The 21469-nt window shown below is 59.4% G+C and overlaps 2 protein-coding genes and 1 long non-coding RNA gene across 6 annotated transcripts in view; 1 reads left to right on the top strand and 2 right to left on the bottom strand.

Moving 5' to 3' along the window:
• Window positions 1-446, bottom strand: part of LOC117286940 — a 3814-nt gene extending 3368 nt beyond the window's left edge. The window contains exon 1 of the long non-coding RNA XR_004518109.1: window positions 376-446. This is a non-coding gene — a long non-coding RNA (uncharacterized LOC117286940). The remainder of the gene's footprint in view (window positions 1-375) is intronic.
• The window catches only part of Tspo (translocator protein), a 6829-nt gene extending 2580 nt beyond the window's left edge, over window positions 1-4249 (top strand). For 3 of the 4 annotated variants that reach the window (XM_010634383.3, XM_010634384.3, XM_010634381.3), the window contains exons 2-4: window positions 2104-2304; window positions 3256-3394; window positions 3849-4249. In XM_010634383.3, coding sequence (XP_010632685.1) covers window positions 2123-2304; window positions 3256-3394; window positions 3849-4034 — 507 coding nt within the window. In that variant the 5' untranslated portion in view covers window positions 2104-2122 and the 3' untranslated portion in view covers window positions 4035-4249. Of the gene's footprint in view, window positions 1-514; window positions 590-2103; window positions 2305-3255; window positions 3395-3848 lie in introns of those variants that run through there. The other variant, XM_033766190.1, reaches the window with a different exon arrangement.
• Window positions 4250-5873: 1624 nt separating this feature from the next.
• On the bottom strand, window positions 5874-21469 carry Ttll12 (tubulin tyrosine ligase like 12; the record flags this gene model as incomplete). The annotated part of the gene is made up of 14 exons (XM_010634500.3): window positions 5874-6992; window positions 7258-7396; window positions 7906-7974; window positions 9358-9439; window positions 9770-9921; window positions 10492-10603; window positions 10934-11128; window positions 11215-11331; window positions 12552-12628; window positions 14740-14873; window positions 14967-15126; window positions 15633-15831; window positions 17959-18128; window positions 21374-21469. Coding segments are annotated over 14 exons (1854 nt in total), but the record flags the coding sequence as incomplete, so codon positions are not given.

Genomic DNA, 21469 nt, shown 5'->3' with positions numbered 1-21469 from the left:
TTCTGAAAATAAAAAAAAAAAAAAAAAAAAAAAAAAAAAGAGGCTCGCAGATGTTGTTATGAGGAGGCTTAGCCTGAGTCATTTGCAAAAATGATGTTAAAGTCATCCCTGGGACACCAAGACTTTGAGGCACTGAGCTGGTGCAGGGGAGGGAGTGGACCAGGGAGGACACAAGTCCGTCTTGCTTCAGGGTTTCTGGCTTTAGGGGGCTCAGAATGGGGACCCCAGACACAGTGACCCAACCCCACTTCATGGATGGGAATGCAGAGGCCCAGGCGATGAGACTGGCACTGGGGTCTCGTGGCCGGTGGGAAAAGTCACCAGATGGGAGATCTCGGGTCCCACCCTGTGCAGGGCATTTCCGGGTCCTCTCACCATGGTGCCTAGGAGGGCCAGAGACGAGAGGCTGGGACTCTGGCACTGAAGGTGGCAGAGCAGTGCTGTTGGCCCCAGGGAACCTCCTGGTGCTGGGCAGAGGTGGGTGGTGGCAGCTGCAGCCCGAGGGAGGTGACACAGGAGTCACGCGGACCTAAAATGTTCTGTGACTGCTTAGCCCGGTTTCTTCATCTGTTTCCCTGGAGGAAATGGGGTGAGTGGTCCCCAGCCCTGAGGCCCACGGCCCCTCACTGGTCTGGAGTCATCTGGGAGGGGCGTGCTTGGTGTCCTGCCCCTTCCTCCTGGGGCAGGGAGGACACACCCACCTGGCGCAGGAGGAGCCGCCTTGGCTGGGGTCACCCAGCAGGTTGGAGGCTTGGCCAAGCTTGTTTTCCTTTTGGGGAGAGAGAAATGAGGGGCAGGAAGGTGGCTCTGAGCTTCTGCCCGAGCCCCATTCCTGACCCTGCTGGCTCTCTGGTCCAGCCAGCCAGGCCTGGGTGACTCAGCTTGTGGGTCCCACCCTCTGCCTTCCCGCTTCCCCAGGCAAGGGATTCAGGAGCTAGCAGTGCCTGGGAGGCCCCAGGAAATGCCCTGCCCTCCTCTGTCCTCACAAACCCTCAGGCCAGCAGAACGGAAACACAGCTTGGCCCTTGCAGAAGCAGCTCCCAGACCCAGTGCCAGGCCCCTTCCTCTCTCACTGGGGCTTTGAAGGCTGCTGCCTTTGCATGGCCTCATCCTCTGCACTGGGAGTCATGGTGTGGGCTCCTAGTAGCAGGGACACCCAGCCCATCTTGTATGTGGGGGATTCTGGGGCCTGGCCTGGGCTGGGGACTGTGGCTGAGTGACAGGTGCACTGCGACCATAGATGCTGGGGAGAAATATTTCTTGTGTATAAGGTGGTAAACCTCCAAGTTGGGGTGCATGGGAAGGGGCAGTCTCAGAGCCATGTGCTGTGCGACCTTGGGGACAGGAACGTCTCGGGGACTCAAGGTGGATCTGGGGGACCCAGGGCAGATCCTAGGAGGGGGTCACCTGTACAGGGCTGGGGAAGGGGCCTGGGCACTGACTGCTGATGGCTCGGAGTTCTCTGAGTGATGGAATGGGAATAATCCAACTGCCACCGAATCCTGCACTTGCCTGTGGTCACTTCATGTTCAGATTTAGGCCCCCTCTCAATCCAGGAGGACAGGGGATCTGAGGCCCCAGCGGCGGCCAGATGAAAGGGGCCCTGGCAGCTGTGAGCAGGTCTGGGTCCAGGTGTCAGGCTGAGCAGCAGGAGCAGTGGATTCAGTTAATAAACTGAGTGCAAGTATGGAAGTGATTTGCCTGAGGTCAGAATGAGTTGGCGGGGACCAGGAGTTTGAGGGAGCCAAGTTCGGTCTTCCAGGCATTGAATGAATGAATGAGGAGCTAAGGGCTAGAACATAAAGCGCAGGCCTTGCTGGGTGCAGGACACACACCTGTAATCCAAGTACTTCAGAGGCTGAGGCAGGAGGATGGCGGGTTCAAGGCCAGCCTGGGCAACTCCATGAGATCCTCTCTCTAAGTAAAATTAAAAGGGGCTGGGGGTGTAGCTCAGAGGGTTCCTGAGGCTGGCACTTGGCCTGGGGAACACCTCCTGCTTGGTCTGTCCTTTCTGGGGTGACAGGACGTGGGATTCTGACGGTGACGGAGGCTGATCCAGTGCCCTTGGGAAAGGCCCACACCCTGGCTCTCCTTCTCTTCCAGAGCTTCTGAGACAGTAGCCATGGCTCCACCCTGGGTGCCCGCTGTGGGCCTCACGCTCCTGCCCAACCTGGGCGGCTTCGTGGGGTCCTACTTCGTCCGTGGTGAGAGCCTCCGCTGGTACGCCACCCTGCAGAAGCCCTCGTGGCACCCGCCGCGCTGGGCGCTGGCTCCTGTCTGGGGCACGCTGTACTCAGCCATGGGGTAGGTGCAGGTTCCCAGGCTGGCATGGTGCTCATCACAGAGGGCAGCGTGGGCAGGGATGGCACCGTTCCCAGCCAGGGAGGGAGGCCCGTGGTTGCACAACCGAACTCTTCTCCTGGGCCTCTTGGAGAGCAGCCTGGGGCTCACTCACCCCACTGCTGTGCCCAGCTGGGAGGGTAAAGGTTGCCACCCCGAGGGGCAAATGCTCCAAGATAAACACCGAGCTGTAGTAACCTGTGCCAGACTTACCATGCCTGATTTTTACGTTTGACAAGGGACCTTGCCGGGACACAGGGTAGCAAGTAGGGATCCTGAAGGAGGCCCTCCCCAAATCTGGCTTCCGAGTCCCATGACAACCAGTGCTGGGTGCAGTGGAGACCACACCCCACGGTGTGTTGGGTGGTCAGCCCCACCCTGCTCCTGGGAAGAGTCTGGGGGTGCCAGGCGGCAGAGGCCAGGCTGGGTCTGGTGTGGGCTCTGTGTTCGTCCCATCCTGGTACCTCCAGCACCAGACCAGCAGGTCACACCTGGCCCAGCTCTTCTGCTACCCCTGAGGCCCTGGTGGCCCAGAGCACTGACTCAGGGTCTCACCCCAGCCTCCAAGCCTTTTCCTCTCCCTGGCAAACTCCTACTCAGCCTCTAAGGCCAGCCAAAATGCCCCCTCTTCTGTGCAGTGGCCCTAGCTTTATCCACATGGCCTGTGTGCTTCCCTCATCATAGTGAGGATGATAACACTGGCAAATATTTATTGAGTGTCCCGTGTGCCAGGTAACACAATAGGTTCTGCCAGTTTGTCAACTCCAGTCCCCACAGTAATCCTACAAGAAACAAAGGCCCAGAGAGGTATAGCTATTCTCCTGCAGTCACACAACAGTCACTGGCAGTGTAGCAGGTAGGTGAGTCTCCAGGACTTCTCCCCGGCGGTGTCCTGACCAGCGGCCTCTGTTCCAGGTATGGATCCTACCTGGTCTGGGAGGAGCTGGGGGGCTTCACGGAGGAGGCTGTGGCTCCCCTGGGCCTCTATGCAGGGCAGCTGGCCCTGAACTGGGCGTGGCCTCCCATCTTCTTCGGTGCCCGGCAGATGGGTTGGGTAAGTGTGGCCTTGTGAGTCTCTGGTCCCCAAGGAAGCCCTTGCAGGATTCTGGGTGTCGTATATCAGACAGGAGCAGCGTCCACAGGTGGGGGCAGCAGGGGCATCCGGGCAGGGTCTGGCCGTTATTGCCTTGGCTGGGCTGGAACTTGTGACTTATCCTCCTGCCTCAGCCTTCCAGAGTGCTGGGATTACTGGCGTGTGTCCCCATGTCCAGCAGCACTTGACAGTTTACAGCAAGGCTGTCGGGACTTGCAGGGATGTCAGCACCTGGCGCCTGGATGTGCCATGTCCCCCAGCCCGACCTGCACCTGGCATGGGTCAGGCAGGAGTGACTGTACCCATTTCATAGGCGGGGAAACTGAAGCTGAGGATGGGGGGGTGCTCAAGGGTGGAGGAGGCTGGAGAGCGGGTGGCAGTGCAGCCTCAGCCTCCCTGTCCTGTGACCCTGCAGGCCCTGGTGGACCTCCTGCTCGTCAGCGGGGCAGCAACAGCCACAGCTGTGGCCTGGCACCGCGTGAGCCCACTAGCCGCCCGCCTGCTCTACCCCTACCTGGCCTGGCTGGCCTTCGCGACTGCACTCAACTACCGCGTATGGCGGGATAACCATGGCCGTGGTGGCCGGCAGGTCCCGGAGTGAGGGTGCCTGGGCTGCCGAGGACTGTGGCCGGGGCCAGGCAGGCGTTCTTGGTGTGGTGCCACTGGGTCTGTTGTGGACTCGGCCCAGGGGTCAGCAGCGGCTCAGGTGACCCAGGCCGAGCCCCACGTGGGAATGGTGTCCTGTGCTTCTTCTGCAAGGCCTGCACCCAGCTCTGGGAGCACAGCATTTTGTAACCAAATAAAATCCTGACCTCCTGTGCAGTGGTCTCTGTACCTGGGCAAGGGCTATGGCCACACAAGGCACCCCTAGCTGGGTCTGCTGGGCCGCATCATCCAGCCATGGCTCTCGCACCCTTCTCAGGACCTCCTGAGGCCCTGTGAGGCAGGTAGGGCGCCCAGAGCTGGGGCATGGGCTGTCACCTCCTCACGGCTTCCAGGGCTCAGCCCAGGCCCACAGCCACAGTCCAGGATTTCTGCCCGGCCTGGGAGGCCTCAGCTGGAGGTGTCAGCCACCCCCCTGGGTACCAGCTTCTCTCCCTGTAGGGGTGACCCCACAAACACCAAACTGGTCAGCCCCGACCCACCTGGATTTGGAGGTGTCACCCCGAGCCCGTCTTCCCAGTGTGTTGCAGGCCTCGTGCTGGACACTATGAACTAAGGGACGGAGCCCTGCGGATTTCGGGGCTCTGTGGAGATGCTCACCCACCCACAGCAATGCTTAGCAGTGTCCTACTTCCTGCTGGTCACCCTGGAACAGGGAAGGAGCTCTTCCCTGGTTCACCGTAGGACAGCACCTACTCTGGTCACTGTCCTTCAAGGACTAGGTTGTGACAACTGCGCTCCTGCTGAGGGGAGCCTGTGGCCCACAAGCTTGCTGAGTCCCTCTCCACACCGGTTTCCGGTACCGTCTGACTGCACAAGGCTGTTCACACAGCACAAGAAAGCTTAGCCGGCTGGAGATGGTGGCTCACACCTGTAATCCCAGCTACCTGGAAGGCTGAGGTAGGAGGATCACAAGCTGAAGACCAGCCTGTGCCAGTTCGTGAGACCCCGTCTTAAAAAAGGGCTGAGGGTGTAGCTCAGTGGTAGAACTTGCTTGGCATGCATGAGGCCCCGGTTATGATGCCCAGCACCCACTCCCTGCCACATAGGAGGGCTCTGACTGAGGAATCTACCAAGCACCTGAGTTTCACGGCTGACCACTCTGGGCTAGGTCTGTCTGGTACTGCAAGATCCTGTCACTTGCCAGCACCTGTACACAACTTGTCACTACTGGGCTTGTCCGTGCAGCCAGAGCATCACCATGGACACTGTGCAGATGTCACGCTGGGGATTCCCGCGGCACTGCCCAGTGCAGCGCAGAGCCAGTGACTAGCCTTGGAAGCATCCAGTGGGCTAGGTGCCATCTCCATGGCAACTGCCTGGGCATGTCCATGCGCCTGACCAGGGGGATGGCTGGTTGCAGCAATGTTTAGGTGAACCGGGATCAGCAAGAGCACATTCCCATAGGCTGCTGCCCAAATGACCTAGCTTAGAGACGCAGGCTGTGTGGGTCCGCCTCTCAGCAGCTGTGGTGTCTTCGGAGCTTAAATCTCCCTGGCCAGCAGGTGGCGCCACTGCACCTGACACTGTCCCATCTGCTCTGGCACTGAGCCCTCTTATCTGCCAGAAACTGGGTCTCATTTCCCTACTCTCAGGAAAAGCAGACAGTGCAGGGAGAACACCAGGCCCCAAGGCCACTAGACCCAAGTGCAGGAGCTGGGATAGGCCCTGGCTCTTGTGTCCTGACCTGGAAACCAAACTGGGCTGGGAGATCAGAGGTCTAAGCACTCTAACTTGTTCAGACAAAGCCATTGGGAGGAAGGGGTAGAGGCAAAAAAGGCCGACTTTATTGAGGTACAAATCCAGCAGGGAGGGGGACAGCTACAGATTCCTGTTCAGCTCCGGCAGTAGCCCCCAGGCCGAGACAGAGATGGAGCCCAGCTCTGCTAGGGAAGGGCTGGATTTGGCTTCAAAAAGGAAACACTCAGTGCCCCACTCTACCCTCCTGCGCAGGGGAGGCTCTGGAGGCAGCTCTGGCTACCGGGGGTTGGTGCCACACACCCAGGTTAGGTGCACTGCAACTACACAAAACACGAAATTAGGGAAGAACTGGAATTTTATATTTTCCTCCCCCAAATAAAAAAAATATCAACCCGACACTGACTCTGGACCTCGGAAGAGAGTAACAAATCCTGCTTCGAACCGCATTAGCATCCATGCTTGCCCCAGCCCCTTGCACTGTCCCCAGAGTGCCGCCCATCTCGAGAGGTGGCTGGGACCTGGTGAGGTGCCCAGTGACACCGGAGGCCCTTGGGAGGGAAGGGACCCTCAGGGGCCAGCTTCCCAGAAGTCAGGCCCATCCAGAGGTGTGGCTTCCTGCCGGAGCCGTGATGGGCTGGTAGCGGTTCTGGGGCCGCCACACAGCCCTGTGGGCACAGACAGATGATCCACTCGGGAACCGCATAGTGAGAGCAGACGGGAGACAAGGCCTGGCTCTCGTGATGCAGGGTTCTAGGGAACCCCTTTCCCTTAAGACCTCTGGAACGAGGCAGCTGGGGACAGGCTCTCAGGGACAGGGACGGGTGGGGAGACGTGGGGATGGCCTTGGCGGTGGAGTAGGAAGGCTCTGCGGCCCTGGCGTGCAGTGGGGCGATGGTCCCAGGAGGGCCAGGGTTTGGAAGGGAGACAGGGGCTGCCCCAGGAGGAGGGGGCAAGGGAGGTGGCCAGGGAGGGGGTTCTGCAGAGCAGCGCAGAAGGCGAGGCTGGACTGGCATCTCGAGCGCAGATGGCAGGGGCCGCAGGGCCTAGATGAGGCGTGTGACCTGGCAGTCGCCAGGCTGGTCCAGGAACAAGGTGCTGAAGACATCGTTGAAGAAGGAGGGGTGGTACCTGCAGGCACGCTCGCAGTCAGGGTTGAAGTTCACCTCCAGGATCTGTGGCTGCATCGCTTGCGTCCCTGAGGCGGAGCACAGCAGGTGGTGGGCAGGCCAGGGAGCTTGTGGCCTCGCCCCATGTCCCACAGCAGGCACAGGGGAAGCAGTGCCACTTCAAGCTGAGTCCTATGCCTCAGAGGCGTAGGGACGGCCCTGGCCAGGGCTGTGTGGGGACAGTGCTTCCACCCAGCGGTCCCATGGATTCCCTGCTGACACCGCCGCCAGCCTGCCACCTTCTGTCACCCTGCGAGCAGGCAGACAGGGCTGTAGGACGGGGGAGCCCCTCACCATCTGGGCGGGTGTCCCACTTCAGCATGAGGTCCACAGCATACACGGCCCGGGACGAGGGGTAGTTGCAGAGACCCAGGGGTGGTGGCTTGGCACACGCTACCTGGAACAGCTCTGTGAAGGCCCGGAAGATCTCAGCCTGAGGACGGGAGGCTGAGTCACGCTAGGCCCCCTGGGCAGCCTCTTAAGACGAGTTTCATGGTTCTGCCCGAGGCCTGCCCCCCCAAATGGCCCTTGTTTCTGCACCCGCTTATGGTCACCTCCCACATATTTGGAGTCCCATCGCTTCTGGAGTCAGGGACGGAACTTGGGGTCCCTGCATGCTTGGCAACTGCTCTCCCTCAGCTGCACCTCAGCCCCGGAGTCACGTGTGAGTCTGCCCATCTCCTGGCCCCAGCACCCGGCAGCTCTGCCCAGGCCCTAGATGCCCTCCAGTGGGCTTGGATTCCCAGGGCAGGTGGGGCCCGCTGTCCACTGGCTGTCCTAGGGGTGCTTCAGATGCCCCTCTGGGTGACACTCTTCTGCCGAGGGGCCCTGTGACACCCACCCAGGACCTGAGCGGAGGGGATAGTCTCGGCTGGGCTGGGGCCACCAGGCTTGTGTGTGGGGGGGGAGGCCATCCAGGAGGGAGGGGCACTGAGGTCTCACCTGCACGCCGCTCCAGGGAAATTCCGGGTATTGTCTCTCAAACTGGGGGATGAACTCGTCATAATGCACCTGGAAGACAGGAGGTGCCAATGCTGTTCCGGGGCGCCCTCTGGGGAGGAGAGGCCTGCGCATGCTGTCCTGGAGCCCCGCACATGTGCCAGGGTCAGTGTCCACCACTGGCCCCTTAGGGTACAAATGGGGGTGGCAGACTGGGTTAAGGCTGACCTACTGTACGAGGACGGATGAGCAGAGCAGCCTCTCTGAGCCTGTTTCCTCCCCTGTGAAACCTCTGCGAAGCTTCCTGCCCGGTAAACTAACCGCAGGCTCTAGCGAGGCACTGAATGCTAAGGAATCGGGAGGCTGCCAGGCCCGAGGCAGCATGCCCAGCCCAGCATGGTGCCCTCAGCAGAGCCTGCAGCGCCCTGCCTGTGTCACCAAGCAGTACCAGTCTGGAAGTGTCAAAAGGACAAGATTTTCCAGGCCAAGAGCTCACCCAAAATGCACAGAAATCCGGCTGCCCGGATTTCTCCCAGAGGAGATGCAGGGCCGGCCCTGGGGAGGCTGCGTTCCGGCCAGAGCTTCCCGGATGCTTCACAACGCAGAGGGAAAGGGCTCAGCTCCCTCGGGGGTGACTTCCAACATCATCCTGGCTTTCAGCAGCCAGGGGGACGAGGGGACATAGTGGGTATCAGCCCGGCCACTTTGACGTGGCATCTCCCTTTGTGGGGATTCTCCAGGATAACACGATGTTTGGCACAAAAAGAGAGGCAGAAGGACGCATTCAACCACACAGCATTTGTCTGTGTTAATGCCACCTATGGGACACAGCAGTCTGGACTGTTCGGGGAGGCCTTGTGCTACTGAGAACCAAGCTGCACTTGGGAACAGCAATCACGCACAGCAGAGGGCCTGCTTAACCTCCTGCTCGCCTGAAATACTTGTCAACCAGCCAGCAGGGCACACAGGACTTTGGGACGAGCCCCTCCTTCCAGGATGCAGAGCTGGCCCCCGGCCCTTGTGTAGGTGTCTGCGGGTCGCAGGCGCGCCGCTGTAGGCGCCTGGGAAGGGGCTTCACCTGGTGCCCTACGTAGCCCTGGCAGGCAGACAGCAGAACCAGCCCTGAGTGCCTGTTGTGGGGAACTGCTGGGCCCCGCACATAAGGAGACGACGGATACATAGGAGACTCCAGATCTGGGTGGCTCCTCCCTGGTCCCTGTGCTCATAGGGACTGAAGGGACAGGAGTCCCACTTCCGGGGAGACCCCTCTGCTCCAAACTCTGACCTGCCTCAGACCTGGGGACTACACCACGATCGCCAACAGAGTGAGTGCTCTTTAGCACCACGGGGGGACTCTGAGAACACGGGCCCTGGGGCTGCTGTCACAGTTGCTCTCAAGATTGCCTTTGACAGCTAGCACTTGGAACCCGCACCCCAGGCCCCGCCAGGCCCCACCTGCTTTAGCTCCACATCCGGGTCGTAGTTCATGACGGTGAAATGCTTCTCGTAGTCGTCCAGGTCGTTGAGCTCAAAGGGTCTGGAGCGTGACAAGGAGACACAGATGTGCCGTGGGCTCCCGAGCTCTGCGTACCACAGCTGCCCATGCACCGAGCCTTCCCTGCCGCCCCCCACCTGGAATTGGGTTCGGGTGAGTTTGGTGCTGTGAAGATTCCCCATGGCCGTGAAATGTCCCCGTGGTTCTCATGCGGCAATGCCCATTTCCCTGGAGCCATGCACAGCACAGCGCAGGCACTGGCTCTTAGAGGGAACAAGGGCGGGCTCCCAGGGGTCACAGGGCAGAAACTCAACTGCAGGCTGTCTGACCCCACGAGCAGGGAGGGCCCCTGACCCAGGGAACCCCAGTTACCGGTTGGAGAAGCGCAGCCAGAACACATCATACACGAACAGCCTCAGCGGCTTCACGGAGCGCAGCAGCACAATATAGCGGATGTCGAACTTGACGCTGCCCACGTCCTCACGGGGGAACAGGACAGGCCTCTCGATGTACTTGGCCACGACCTGGAGGGCAGAGGTGGGCTCTGGGTGGGAGGGAGAGCTCCCTGCCCAGCACGCTGGGCCCACCGAGGCTTCCAAGGGGCCACAGCTGCCTTTCAGTGTCTTAGGGTGCTGCAAATTCTGCACGTCTTTACACCGAGGACAAAAACCCCATCAGTTCCCAGGTTTTGAAACAGCAGTCTCGCCTCTGACGCCACCGAGCCCCATCTCTTGCTCCGGACACCCACAGTGACTGCCCAGACAGTCCCTTTCCTTCCAGCCTGTCATGGCCATGTCCCCCTGCTGCAGCCATGCCCAGGTGCATTTTGTGCCCTCTGATGTTGCTTCTGGATGAACGAGACCGTTGTCCTAGACCTGCTACCAGGTGGTCGTGTGCTGGGGATTCCGAGGTCAGACACACCTGGACGGTTCTGAGTGAGGGGCTCCACCCTCTTATCGGGGCTGACACAACCACCCCCTGCAACAGCACAGCGGAAGGCTGGGCTCTGCCCCCAGTTCTGACTCCCTGCTGAACCTCCCAGGTCTCCACCTGGATGTCCTCTAGGCCCCTCTCCAGGTAGTGCCGCGGCCCACCTTGGGGGTGCTCTCCCGGTGCCGGATGATGCTGTGCAGGCTCCTGGTGACATGGGTGTCCAGGCTGCGGGCCAGGTTCCACGGCTTGCAGATCCAATGGTTGTCCTCACCCCTGGGGGACAGGGCTGCTAGCTAGGCTGCTCCCAGGGCCTCCAGGACTGGGGCTCAGGACCCTGGCAACAGGGAGGCAGTAATATCTCCCAGGGATAGAGGTGTCGCAAGGAGATTGGGCCTTGAGGACAGGGAGGGGTTTGTCGGAGCCCAGGGACTGCGCTTGCTTGGGGCAGAAGGACTGCATATCCCCAAAGAGCTGCTGATGGCACAGTCAGTGCTGCAGCAGGACTCAGCTGAGAGCAGTGTGGGCATGACGAGAGGTGGGTGAGGAGTGTGACAGGACACCCTAGGGTCCCCGCCTGCCTGGCTGTGCTGCATGGAGCCTTACTGCCTTTCCCGATGCTGAAAGTAGCTGACAAACTGCGGCAGCTCGGTACGCAGGTTGAAGGTGCGAGGCAGCCAGGCAGGGCCCTCTGGACCCCCGGCCCGGCGCGAGATGGAGGCCAGGCAGTCCTTCACCGTGAGCAGGTTCTCGCAGGGGAACTGGTTCAGCAGCACACCTGGCCTCTCCTGGCTGAGCTTCCTGTGGCAAAAGCAGGAGCGGGCTCAGAGGAGGGCCCCGGCCTCGGGCTGGCGGTGGGGTCCCCTGCAGGCCGGGAGGTTCCCCACCTGTAGTCCTTGAAGTGGGAGAAGTGGTACAAGACGTCAGCCTCCGCCTCGTTAGGGGTAAAGGTGAAGCTCGGGTGTGTGAGGTGGCCCAGCACCTGCTGCACATCCGTGTGGACCCTACAGGGAGACAGCCGGGCTGAGGGGCTGCCGCACCACCGTGGGTGGGTGAGCTCTTGCCCATGCCAGAAGCCAGGCCTGGTCCCGAGTACTCCGTCTGCCAAGGGACGGGGCATCTTGTGTCCTCCGTCCCCACCTCATGTTTGTTGCCAGGATGAAACAGGAGAGCTCAGGATTTAGAGAACTCTGGCTCTTCTTTTGTTTTGTTTTGGGACAGGGTCTCACTGTGTAGTTGAGACTGACATGGAACTCACTATGTAGCCCAGGCTGGTCTCGAACTCACAGGGATCCTCCTGCCTCAGCCTCCCAAGTGCTGGGATGACAGGTGTGCGCCACCACGCCTGGCAGAGAACCCTGGCTCTTTTCTCCCATGGAGACGCCCCAGGAACTCAGCCCTCCAAGCAGGAGGCCAGTGCTAGGAACATTCATCGGAGGCCTGGAACAACTGAGCTTGCTGGGAGCCCACCTGGCGGTGAGACTGAGGGCAGGAAGGGCGCGGGCACTGGCTGGGTGCGGTCTGCCTGGGCGGGCCAGGACCAGGAGGCTAGGTTGAGAGAGACTGTGAACGCTGACTGTGGCCGGGAGGACCGAGTGCAGCCTCCATGTGGCCTGGGTCCCACGAGAGGTGGAGGGACGGGCAGGGTCCCAGGCAGACCTTTGTTTCAAGAAAGGGCCCAGACTGGACGAGGCTTGTCTGGGGGCCTCCCTGCGGGCAGAGGCCGACTCTGCCAGCTGAGGAGCTGGGATCGGCCCTGGATGGGCACAGCTATTTGCACCTCTGCTTCCTCACCTACAAAAGGGAGACTGCAGGGTGTGGCTGGGCCGCCCATCCCACCTGTACCGCAGACTCCGGGAAAAGCCCTCTAGGAGGTGCTGGCATGGCCATAGCCACCCCACAGGCAAGGGCAGATTGGCATTTCCACTTTTGGGACCAAGGGGCAGGAGTAGCAGAGATGGGGCAGCTGATGCTTCCGCCCCAGGGTCCTTTACCCACCCTTAGCGCATCTGAGGCCTGCTCCGGTTTCAGGCTTCCTGGGCGAGTTCAACCCCTTCCTCCTTCAGGGGCTCAGCCCCCCACCCCATAATGCTAAGAATCAACCACGGTGTCCTGTCAACTGCGGTGCCCAGAGTGTGTGCCAGGCTCTCAGGGACCAGGACCACAGTGAGTGTGGAAAGCAGCAGAGGACCAGCCTGGCACGAGCAGAGGAGCAGCTACGTACTTGAAGACGTGGTCTTGAGGGTGGGGTGCTGGGCTGATGTCAAGAGGCAGTTTCTCCTTGTTCTCCTCCAGAATGGCCTAGAAGGAAACACACCAAGGTAGGAGACTCAAGGAAGGGAGCAACAGATACACACCTCCCCACCTGGCTGCCAGGTCGGTCCCTAGGGGGAGCCTTGGCAGATGCCACTTCCAGCACCCAGCAGGCCCTGGATGGCTCTCGATTGGCATCACAAGACCAAGGTTCGCGTTGCCCTCCGCCTTGTCAGTGACCTCCGAAGCATGGGAAGGCGTCAGGAAGGCGTAGCCTATCCCCGCAGGGCTGCTCCTGGCTTAGGCTGTGGGACGGGTTAAAGCTGGGCCTCTGGAGGTGGAGCCTGGTCCACCCTGGAGGTGTGCTGGGCCTGAGGGGCCACTGCTTATGGACAGACACTGGGTAGTGACAGCCACTGTTTCTGAGCAGTCACGTGGGCCTGCGGTTCCTCTTGGCTCTCTCTCCGGTCACTCCTTCTGGGGAAGGTGGCCACTACACCGAGAGCCCACGGAGAGCACCACGCCCAAGAGCTTCCACCATGGCCAGCTCCCTCGCTAGGCACAGGAGCTGCATGGCAGCAGAGTCCCGGCATCCGACACTGCGCCTGTGAAGGGCAGCCTTTGGGGACCACGTGCTGAGTGCCTGGCTGGGGCACCTGCTGAGCCCTGGACACTGGGTGAGGTGAGCCGTGGTGGTCCTGCAGCCACTAAGCTCTGGAGTTGTCACGGCTGCAGCTAAATAGCACAGGTGACACCAGGGTCCCAAGCACAGGCCCCGTCCCATGGGCTACATGAGAGAACACGGATGTGGCTGATGTCTGACCCCCACATCCGCTCACTTAGCACAGGGCTTGCAGGCTTCTAGAGACCAACAGCCTCAAGGCCAGGATGCAACTGGCCCTAAGCCACCCGCCTGCCTCGCCTGTATCCACTGCTTGTGGCCCAAGGGTACCCACCCCGCAGGACAAAGCCGGCAGCTCCAGCACGAGTTCACTGGCACCAGTCCCTCTGTATTTTCTTGCACGCTCTGAGACACCAGGTCCTGCCTGTCGCAGTCTCGCAGCCTCTGCCCTCCAGCTACTACTCTCTGTGCTTGGTTCTGGATGCAGCTCTCCTACCAGCTAGGAGGCCTCTGACTTAACTTCTCTGTGCCTGCTCGCTCACCCTCAGTAAAATGAACACGAGGACGGAAGTGTGACGTCTTAAGGAACACGGGAGAGCATGCCCCACCTTCACCTCTGCCTGCCCGGGGCCTCGCAGACTACCATGTGGCCCCTGGCAATGGCTCCTGTGTGCACCCTCACGGCAGCCAGGCCTTTCTGACTATGAGAGGGGCTGCAGCTTTGCTCTCACCAACAGGCTCCCCGCTGGGGCCTGCCACAAGCTGGAACTGTCTTAGCGTGGACAGACAGTGGCCTCCACAACCAGAGTCTGTATCCTCAGATCCAACCCACAGAGGTCCAAAGTATTTAAATGTGGGCCGGGGATTTAGCTCAATGGTTCTGCCATCTGCCTCGCAAATGCAAGGTCCTGAGTTTGATCCCCGGTACCAAACAAATAAACTGCTGCATCACCTTGAATAAAGTCAGCGTTATTAAAAAAAAAAGTATTTAAGTGTAAATCGTCTGCACGGCACACACACAGACTTCTGCATGCTGTTCTCACGTACACAGTGCAGTGCACCGGTCTGCACAGTATCTGCGTATTAGATTTTGGAAGCAGCCCAAGCATACAGGTGGATATGCGCGCACCGCATACAGACAATACATTGTGCTACACGAGGGACTCGAGCACCTGCAGAACTTGCTGAGGGTCCTGGGACCTAGTCCCTTTAGATACTGAGGACCCCTGCAGTGTCTTCCCTCCAGGGACAAGAGTATCACCCATGCAGCCTGACCCCTGCAAAGACTACGTCCTCACACCTGGCACCATGGGACCTGATCAGGGTCCAGGCTGTGTGGCTCTGGGGGGCTCCTACTTGCACCCTGAGCTCTGAGCTCCTAGTCTCTCGGGTGTTCTCTGAACATTGTGCACCTACCCTAGTAACCTGCTCAGGGCCGGGCCCTGGCTGGTGTCTATTCTCATTTGATGAATGGACAGAGGACATTCCAGAAGCCACCAAGCAAACAGGCTGGGTGGAGGCCAAGGTGGGGCCACACCTGGTAGTACTCGGCGGGAGGCTCGGGCGTGGAGGAGCTGAGGTCCAGCATGTCGGCGGGGGCCCAGGGCAGCAGCATGCATTTCCGGATGAGCGGGTCTGCCTCTCCATAGGCAAAGTCCCTGGTCACCTCCTCTGCACCAAGACATGCGTGGCTGTCAGCGGAGGTGGTGGGAGGCTGCCGAGGCCCATCCTCTGGGTAGGCAGGCAGGCGGGCACCAGACTTACCGCCTGTGTCCAGGTCCCTCAGGGGCCACAGCAGCGTGTAGGCCACACGCTGGGGCATGTAGAAGAAGGGTGCGGTGGCGAAGCTAGGCACGTCCGCGTGTTGGATCCGTGAGCCGAACTCGTCCATGATGTACCACACTGGCACTTTCTCTTCGGCTGTCTGTGGGCGGGACGGCAGCAACCCTCGTCCTCGTGTCCCCTGCCCCTGCTCGCTAATCTCCTTTCCTGTGCCCCAAACTAGGACCCATCCACCCTGGCAAACAGGAACCACCCAAGCGTTCAGTTATGGCTCTTCCCCTACACCCAACATTTGATCAGCCCTGGGCATTGCTGGTCGGGCCACGTGAGCAGCGTGAGGGCAGGGGTGTACAGGCTCGTGCAATCAGGCCTCTGCCAGCAGCTTCATCATGGGTGAGTTGGGCCGTGGGTGAGGTGAGTCCAGGGAAGGCTCCGGGAGGAGGTGGCACCAAAGGTGAGTCCTGGGGAACAAGCACATCTGTCCCCAGACTAGGGTCGGCAAGGGCCTGAGGATATGTGGAGGGGCTGGGCTGCCATCCTGAGGGTGGCCAAGACCCAGCGGGTGACAGGATTGGAAGAGCCAGACCTGGGGACGCCAGGCTGGGTCGTTCGCTGGGGCCGTCCCCACCCTGGGGCTCGGCGGCTCACCCCATGGGCCAGCTGGTAGGTCTGGTTGAACTTCCACATCTCCTCCAGCACCAGGGCCACAGCCTCCTCACTCGGCAGCTCGCCGTGGAACTCCACGCCCATCAGGCTGGCCATGCGGTGCAGCAGCCCCGGCACCTGCAGCAGCTGCTGGCGGGCGTGCTCCACACGACACGTCCAGGCATGGTCGATGAGGAAGATGCTGCAGGCATGGGCCACACATGAGCTGCCAAGCAGGCGCCACAAAAAGGGAAAGAGGACCAGAGGGGACAGGAAGGAGGCCAAAGCGGTGGCCAGGACTCAGCACCCATCCTTCTGGGACTCAATTTCCCTAGCACTGTAGTTGTGCACGGTCCTGGCGTCCAGCAGGCAGGGCCAAGACCCCTGCTCTGCAGCCCACTCGGTGTGTACATCCTGAGTAAGCCCTTCTCCTGCTCATCTCTAAAGTGTGGCAATAAAGTGCTCATCACCACAAGCACCTCATCTCACGGGTCCGAAGACCTGGGACGCTGACTACGCTGAGTGCTGTGACAAACACTAAGTGATCTCCCTAACGTTAGGGGAAGCCCAGGCTGGCGCTGCCCTTCCTGCTCCCTGCAGGCCCCATACTTCTCGAGCTACGCACGCATACCCAGGACTTCTGGACCTGGCAAGCCCTCTGCATGCTCTGTGGTTATAGACAGATGTCCTCCCAAAGCCTCTTCAGGAGGTGAGCAAATCATGGAGGTGCGATACTCACTTATGGATTAGTCCAAGGATGAGTTTACAGCTGAATGTGATTTGGGAGGCGAGGCCTGGTCAAGGAGCTGGGTCACTGGGGTGTGGCCTGGAAGCCTGTATCTCCCTCTCTGCTCCCTTGATCTCTCTGCCATACCATACGCAAAAGCAGGCCTCCTCCGCCATGCCACCCTGCCTTGGAGCAGCCAACAGTGGACTGAGACCACTACAAACTGTGAGCCAAAATAAACCCCCCTCCTTGAAGTTGTGTGTGTCGGGCGGATTATCTCAGTAACGAGAAATAAAGACGGGCACACAGTGCTTCCCAAACTGTGGTTGGGGGTGGCACTCCTGCTGCAGGCCTGAGGCTGGTCTGCCCTCCTGCCCCAGGATGGAGGCTGCCAGGCCCCAGCCAGAGCCCTGCAGGGTCAGGAGGCTCGGGTGCCCAGGACTCAGACAGGCAAGACAGGACCCCTTGCTTAGCCTATGACATGACTGACTCTGTTTCCCCTTCAAAATCCAAGGAATGGCAAATGCTGCATTGCCCACACTCAGGTCAAATTTGGGTCTGTCTCTTTCACTGTAGCTCTATCAGTTTTTTGGTTTGGGTATCCTGAGACAAATGAAGATTTATTCCTGCTCTTGTGCTTAGAGTTGAGGACGCCATAATGCAGTGCACAGAGCCAGGCCCTTCAGGATGTGTGCCTGAGCTAGGGAGACCATGGCCAGCCGTGGTGAGGGTGCTATACCTGTGCAGGGCCCGGGAGGAAGGATGGGAGAGCTTGCTGGGGTCTGGCAATCTCACAGAGAACAGTGGAATGGAAACGAACACCTCAGGCTCTGAACCCAGGCCTGACTGAGGGTGGCGTGTGCTCCAGACCTGAGCTCCGGGGGCGGCCACCGTGTCCGAGTCCCCTGTGGCTGGGCTCAAGTGCACGCAAAGCTTGCTGCACCGAACCTGAGGAAGAGCACAGAGCAGGAGAAGAGAACAGAACCTAGTGACCCCCAGAGGCTGGCCTGGTCCGTTCCTATGGCAGAGGAGCCCCAGGTCTGCCCTGGCTCTGGACAGCCTCACCTGGTTCTGGAGACAAAGCACAGGGATAGTCTTGGATCTGGACTGGACCATAAAGGCCAGCCTGCTCCAAGTCTCAGGTCCTACTTCCTCGGACTCTTCTCAGAGATTCTGACACAGCAGGAACAGGGAGGGGCTGCGGGATCCTCAGAAACACGGGGCCCAGGAGCAGCCCGCACTGGGTTCAGCACAGGTGTCCACAGGCCACTGGGTGGCTAAGTCCTTCCCCTGGGCTTTGCTTCCTCATCGGCAAAGCAGAATGTTCAGTGACCCTGCAGCGGGACCCCCAGGATAGGAAGGTCACTGGGAGGTGCTCCTAGGTTGAGTCAGGCACGCTCACATGGGACCACTAACAGCCCAGGTGGAAACACCACTGCCACATGAGCACATCGTGGGTTGTCTTGAGGACTGAGGGACAGGGAAGCCGCAAGGGTTTGCAGTTATTGCTGCTCTTCCTGTTGGTCAAATCTCCAACAGGAAGCCAGGTCCTGAGTGTCACTGCGTAGATGACCAACGCCCAGCCTGCCTTTTGTGTCCTACCTGTTGGGGTTGTCAGCCTGCAGCCCACTCTCACTGGTCACGATGACTTTGTAGCACAGCTCTCCCCCTGGGTTGGGCTGTTTCCTCCGTCCTTCCTGGGTGGCCTCATCCTCATCCTCTTCCGCCTCCTCCACTTGCATTATCCCAAACTTCTCCCCGGCATCAAAAACCTGGGGGCCAGAGCACAGGTCAGAGGGGGTGTGGACAGGGACCCCATCTCTAACTCTTCCTGGCAGCCAGGACTCAGGTTCTGGGGTCCCTATAGGCTACAACCAGAGCTAAAGGACAAACTCTGCTCTGAGAAGCAGGACCTATTCACCATCCAACTTATGCACAAGCTCTGACAGGTGGGGAAAGTGCCTCCTAAAGACCCCCACTATCTCTTGTGCTGTGGTCCAAAGCCTCTCCTCATACAGGACACCATGCTGGAAATGGGACCGTGTATCCCTAGCTAGGTTGCTTGTTTTACAGCGACAAAGAAGGCCCCAAAGGCTGAGGGTGGTTCTGGTCCCTCTGGAGGTAAACTGGATGGATTCAGGATCTTGGAGGGCAGACAGCACCCCCCTACCAGAGCTAATCTAATGGCAGGGCATCTGAGTGACCCCTGAGAGCCTCTTCCTGCCACCCTGCCAATCCAGGAGACACCCCCAGGGGGTCTGGGGCTATTCTCAGGGTAAGATGGGATGGGAACCCTAACCCTAGCCCACATACTGGGCACCATCACTGCCAATGCACGGGCCCTGGCTGTGTGGTCTGACACTTAGCTTTGCCATTTCCTACATATGTGATCCTTTAACAAGTTACTCAGCTGCTGGGCCTGTTTCCTCATCTGTCCAGTGGGAGGAACAGGGCCTACATCAGAGGGCTGTTGGAGGGATAAATTAATTAACACACTAAAGGCCGACATCAGGGCTAGGGCTGTGCCAAGTGCTATGGAAGCACTTGGTCCCCCCATCACACGTCACTGAAAGCAGGGTACCCCCTGCCTTCCAGGACAGCAGGGAGAATGAGATAAAACGTTGTACACGAGGTCACTCATCTCCCTGGGGGGCTCCCCAAAGGGTGGTTCTTCCCTAAAACCTCTCTCTCTTCTGCAGCGGTTGGAAACCAGCTACCTACTCAACAGTTGCTGTGCTGGGCAGGACCAAGCACTATCGTGGGTGACCAGGATGAATCACACATGCTTTTGTCTGGCATGACAGCGAGGGAGGTCTGGGCCATGTGAGCACGGGTCTGGTAAACTGCTCTGTGACCAGAGGGCCTGGCAAGGCTTTCTGGATGGGCAGATGCAATCAGAGGTGAAGATGTGAACCTGGGGTGGAGGAGGAAAGGAGCTCCCTTGGAGGAGGGTGAGTCCTCACCCCAGGATGTCCTCCAAATCCTGCCTTCTACCACAAACCTTCCAGGGGACAGTGGGGCAGCCACACACTTTGGGTGCCCATAACCCCACCCAATGGGGCTGGAGGGGTTGCTGGTGAGATAAGGGCGGTGGTTGCAGCTGGCAGCCCACACAGGGAACTGGCAGTTATTTTTAAAGTGCTGCCCATCCTCTCGGAGGAACTGACACCAGGGGCATGGGCCTGGCCTGCTCTCTGCTGGTGAGCTCCTGCCCAAACCTGGCTCCGTGGCAGGCCCTGCTCCAATGGCTGCAGGTTAGTGTCGGGCACTGTGGTGATTCATCCCTGCCCACAATGGCTCAGCAGGTTAATGGAAAAACACCAGCTGCCCCTGGATAGGGCACAGCAGACAGGGTAGTAGGGGCACAGGGGCAGTGGGCAGGCTTGTTCCCATGCCACCATTCAGACCTCAGTCCCAAGGGAGCCAGACGCTCATGTCTCACCACCCTTCCTGCCCACAGGGCGACAAGTGACCGGGTTGAGTGAAGGTCTGCGGTCCTGGAGGCAGGCTGGGGAGGGGCCAGGGTGTTCCTACACTGTTCCTCTTCCATCTAGCAAATGGGGACCCTTTTAAGAAACTGGTGTCCTCTTCCACTCAGCACAGGCTTGGGACACTAGGGCAAGTCTGCAGAAAATGCCTGCAGGAATTAAGTGCTAAGGGGAAAGGGAACCCACGGTAACAAAACGCACTGCACTGGAAGGAGTTGCCACGAACACAGTACCTTTTTTGGAATCCAGTACTGATGCTCAAATTATGATGAAGTCATGACGGGCAAACCCCAGTGTAAGCTGAAAATACTGTAGGCTGAAACGCATTTAACTAGCCAGGTGGTGGTACATGCCTGTATTCCAGCACCACGGGAGGCTGAGGTAGGAGGCTTGAGGTATGGATGAAAGCTCAAGCCCAGCACTGGTAACTTAGCAAGATCTTGTGTTACAATAAAAAAAATGGGTGGGGATGCAGCTCAGTGCAAAGACCCTGGGTTCAATCCCCAGTAATGCAAAATGAAAAAATACATACATCTCCCTCAGCATTTTAAGAGGCTCTGCTACAGATCACTAGCCCAAGGAAAATGCAAAATTCAAAGTGCAGTTTTTCTACTACCTGTAAATGCTCATCTATTTTTGAGCAGTAAGTTATCCGGTCTAACCAGGAACTCAGAAGCTGGCTCAGGGAGGGTCGGGTGTGTCCAGGAGCCAGGCCCAGGAGATGCCTAGTTCCTATCCTGACACCTTCCTCTAGGCTCTGGGGCTCCACCTAGCCGCTTGCACCAGTGCACTCAGGAGCCTGGCTCCAGCTAAGGAAAAGGCCCTGAAGCTGCTCTGACTTCAGACCTGGACAAACATCCAAAAAGCAGGTCCCACGCCTCAGCCAGGATGAGCGAGAGACCCTGTGGAGGCCAAGGCTAGAGCAGGCAGGTGAGCAGGACCGATCTGTACTCCGAAGAGGGAGAACATCAGAAGTTTCTAAACTCTTTCCACTTTCCTTTAGTTTCCTCTCCATCACCGCGGCCTCAGGTCTCCTTAATTTGCATACGAATGTAATCTGTTGTTTAAATCGATCGACGAGAGACATATGAACCAATCAGTCAAAGCTACACAAAAGCACGGGTCCAATTTTCCCCAGGGAGTCAGTGGCTGAAAGAAAGTTTCTGGGGTTGGATCTGGGAGAATTGGGTGAGTTCCTGCCCCTTCCTAAGCCTCGTTTTTCTCATCGGCAGATGAGGCTGATGGCTTTTACTCCCTCACAGAGCTGCCGTGGGGCCGGAAAGTGCGGAGGTTCACAGGGTCAGGCACAGGACAAGGAGCCAAAGTGCATTCATTTTCCTTCCAGTTCCCAGCCCGGGCCCTGGAGGCTCAAGACACAAGGATCGATCTCTCCTTGTCACTCTAGCCCCTAACTCCAGCCTGCTGCTAAGCTGCTGAGGATCCGCGCTGCACGCTCATCAAGCCCCGGCCCCTGCCGCGCCTTCCCACAGAGGATGCTCTCTCGCGGCCCGCACCCCAGATCCCCGCACCTCGTGCTCCAGCTTGTGCAGGAGGCTGGCCCAGTACTGTTCGGGGACGCCGGAGGCTCGCAGCGCCGGGCCGTGCACCGCGGCGAATTCGGCCAC

This window comes from Fukomys damarensis, unplaced genomic scaffold (assembly GCF_012274545.1).
Source record: "Fukomys damarensis isolate Sample0158 unplaced genomic scaffold, DMR_v1.0_HiC HiC_scaffold_19, whole genome shotgun sequence".
Lineage (NCBI taxonomy): Eukaryota > Metazoa > Chordata > Mammalia > Rodentia > Bathyergidae > Fukomys > Fukomys damarensis.
The sequence above is the reverse complement of the archived record's forward strand: the minus strand, read 5'-3'. Positions and strand labels throughout refer to the sequence as shown.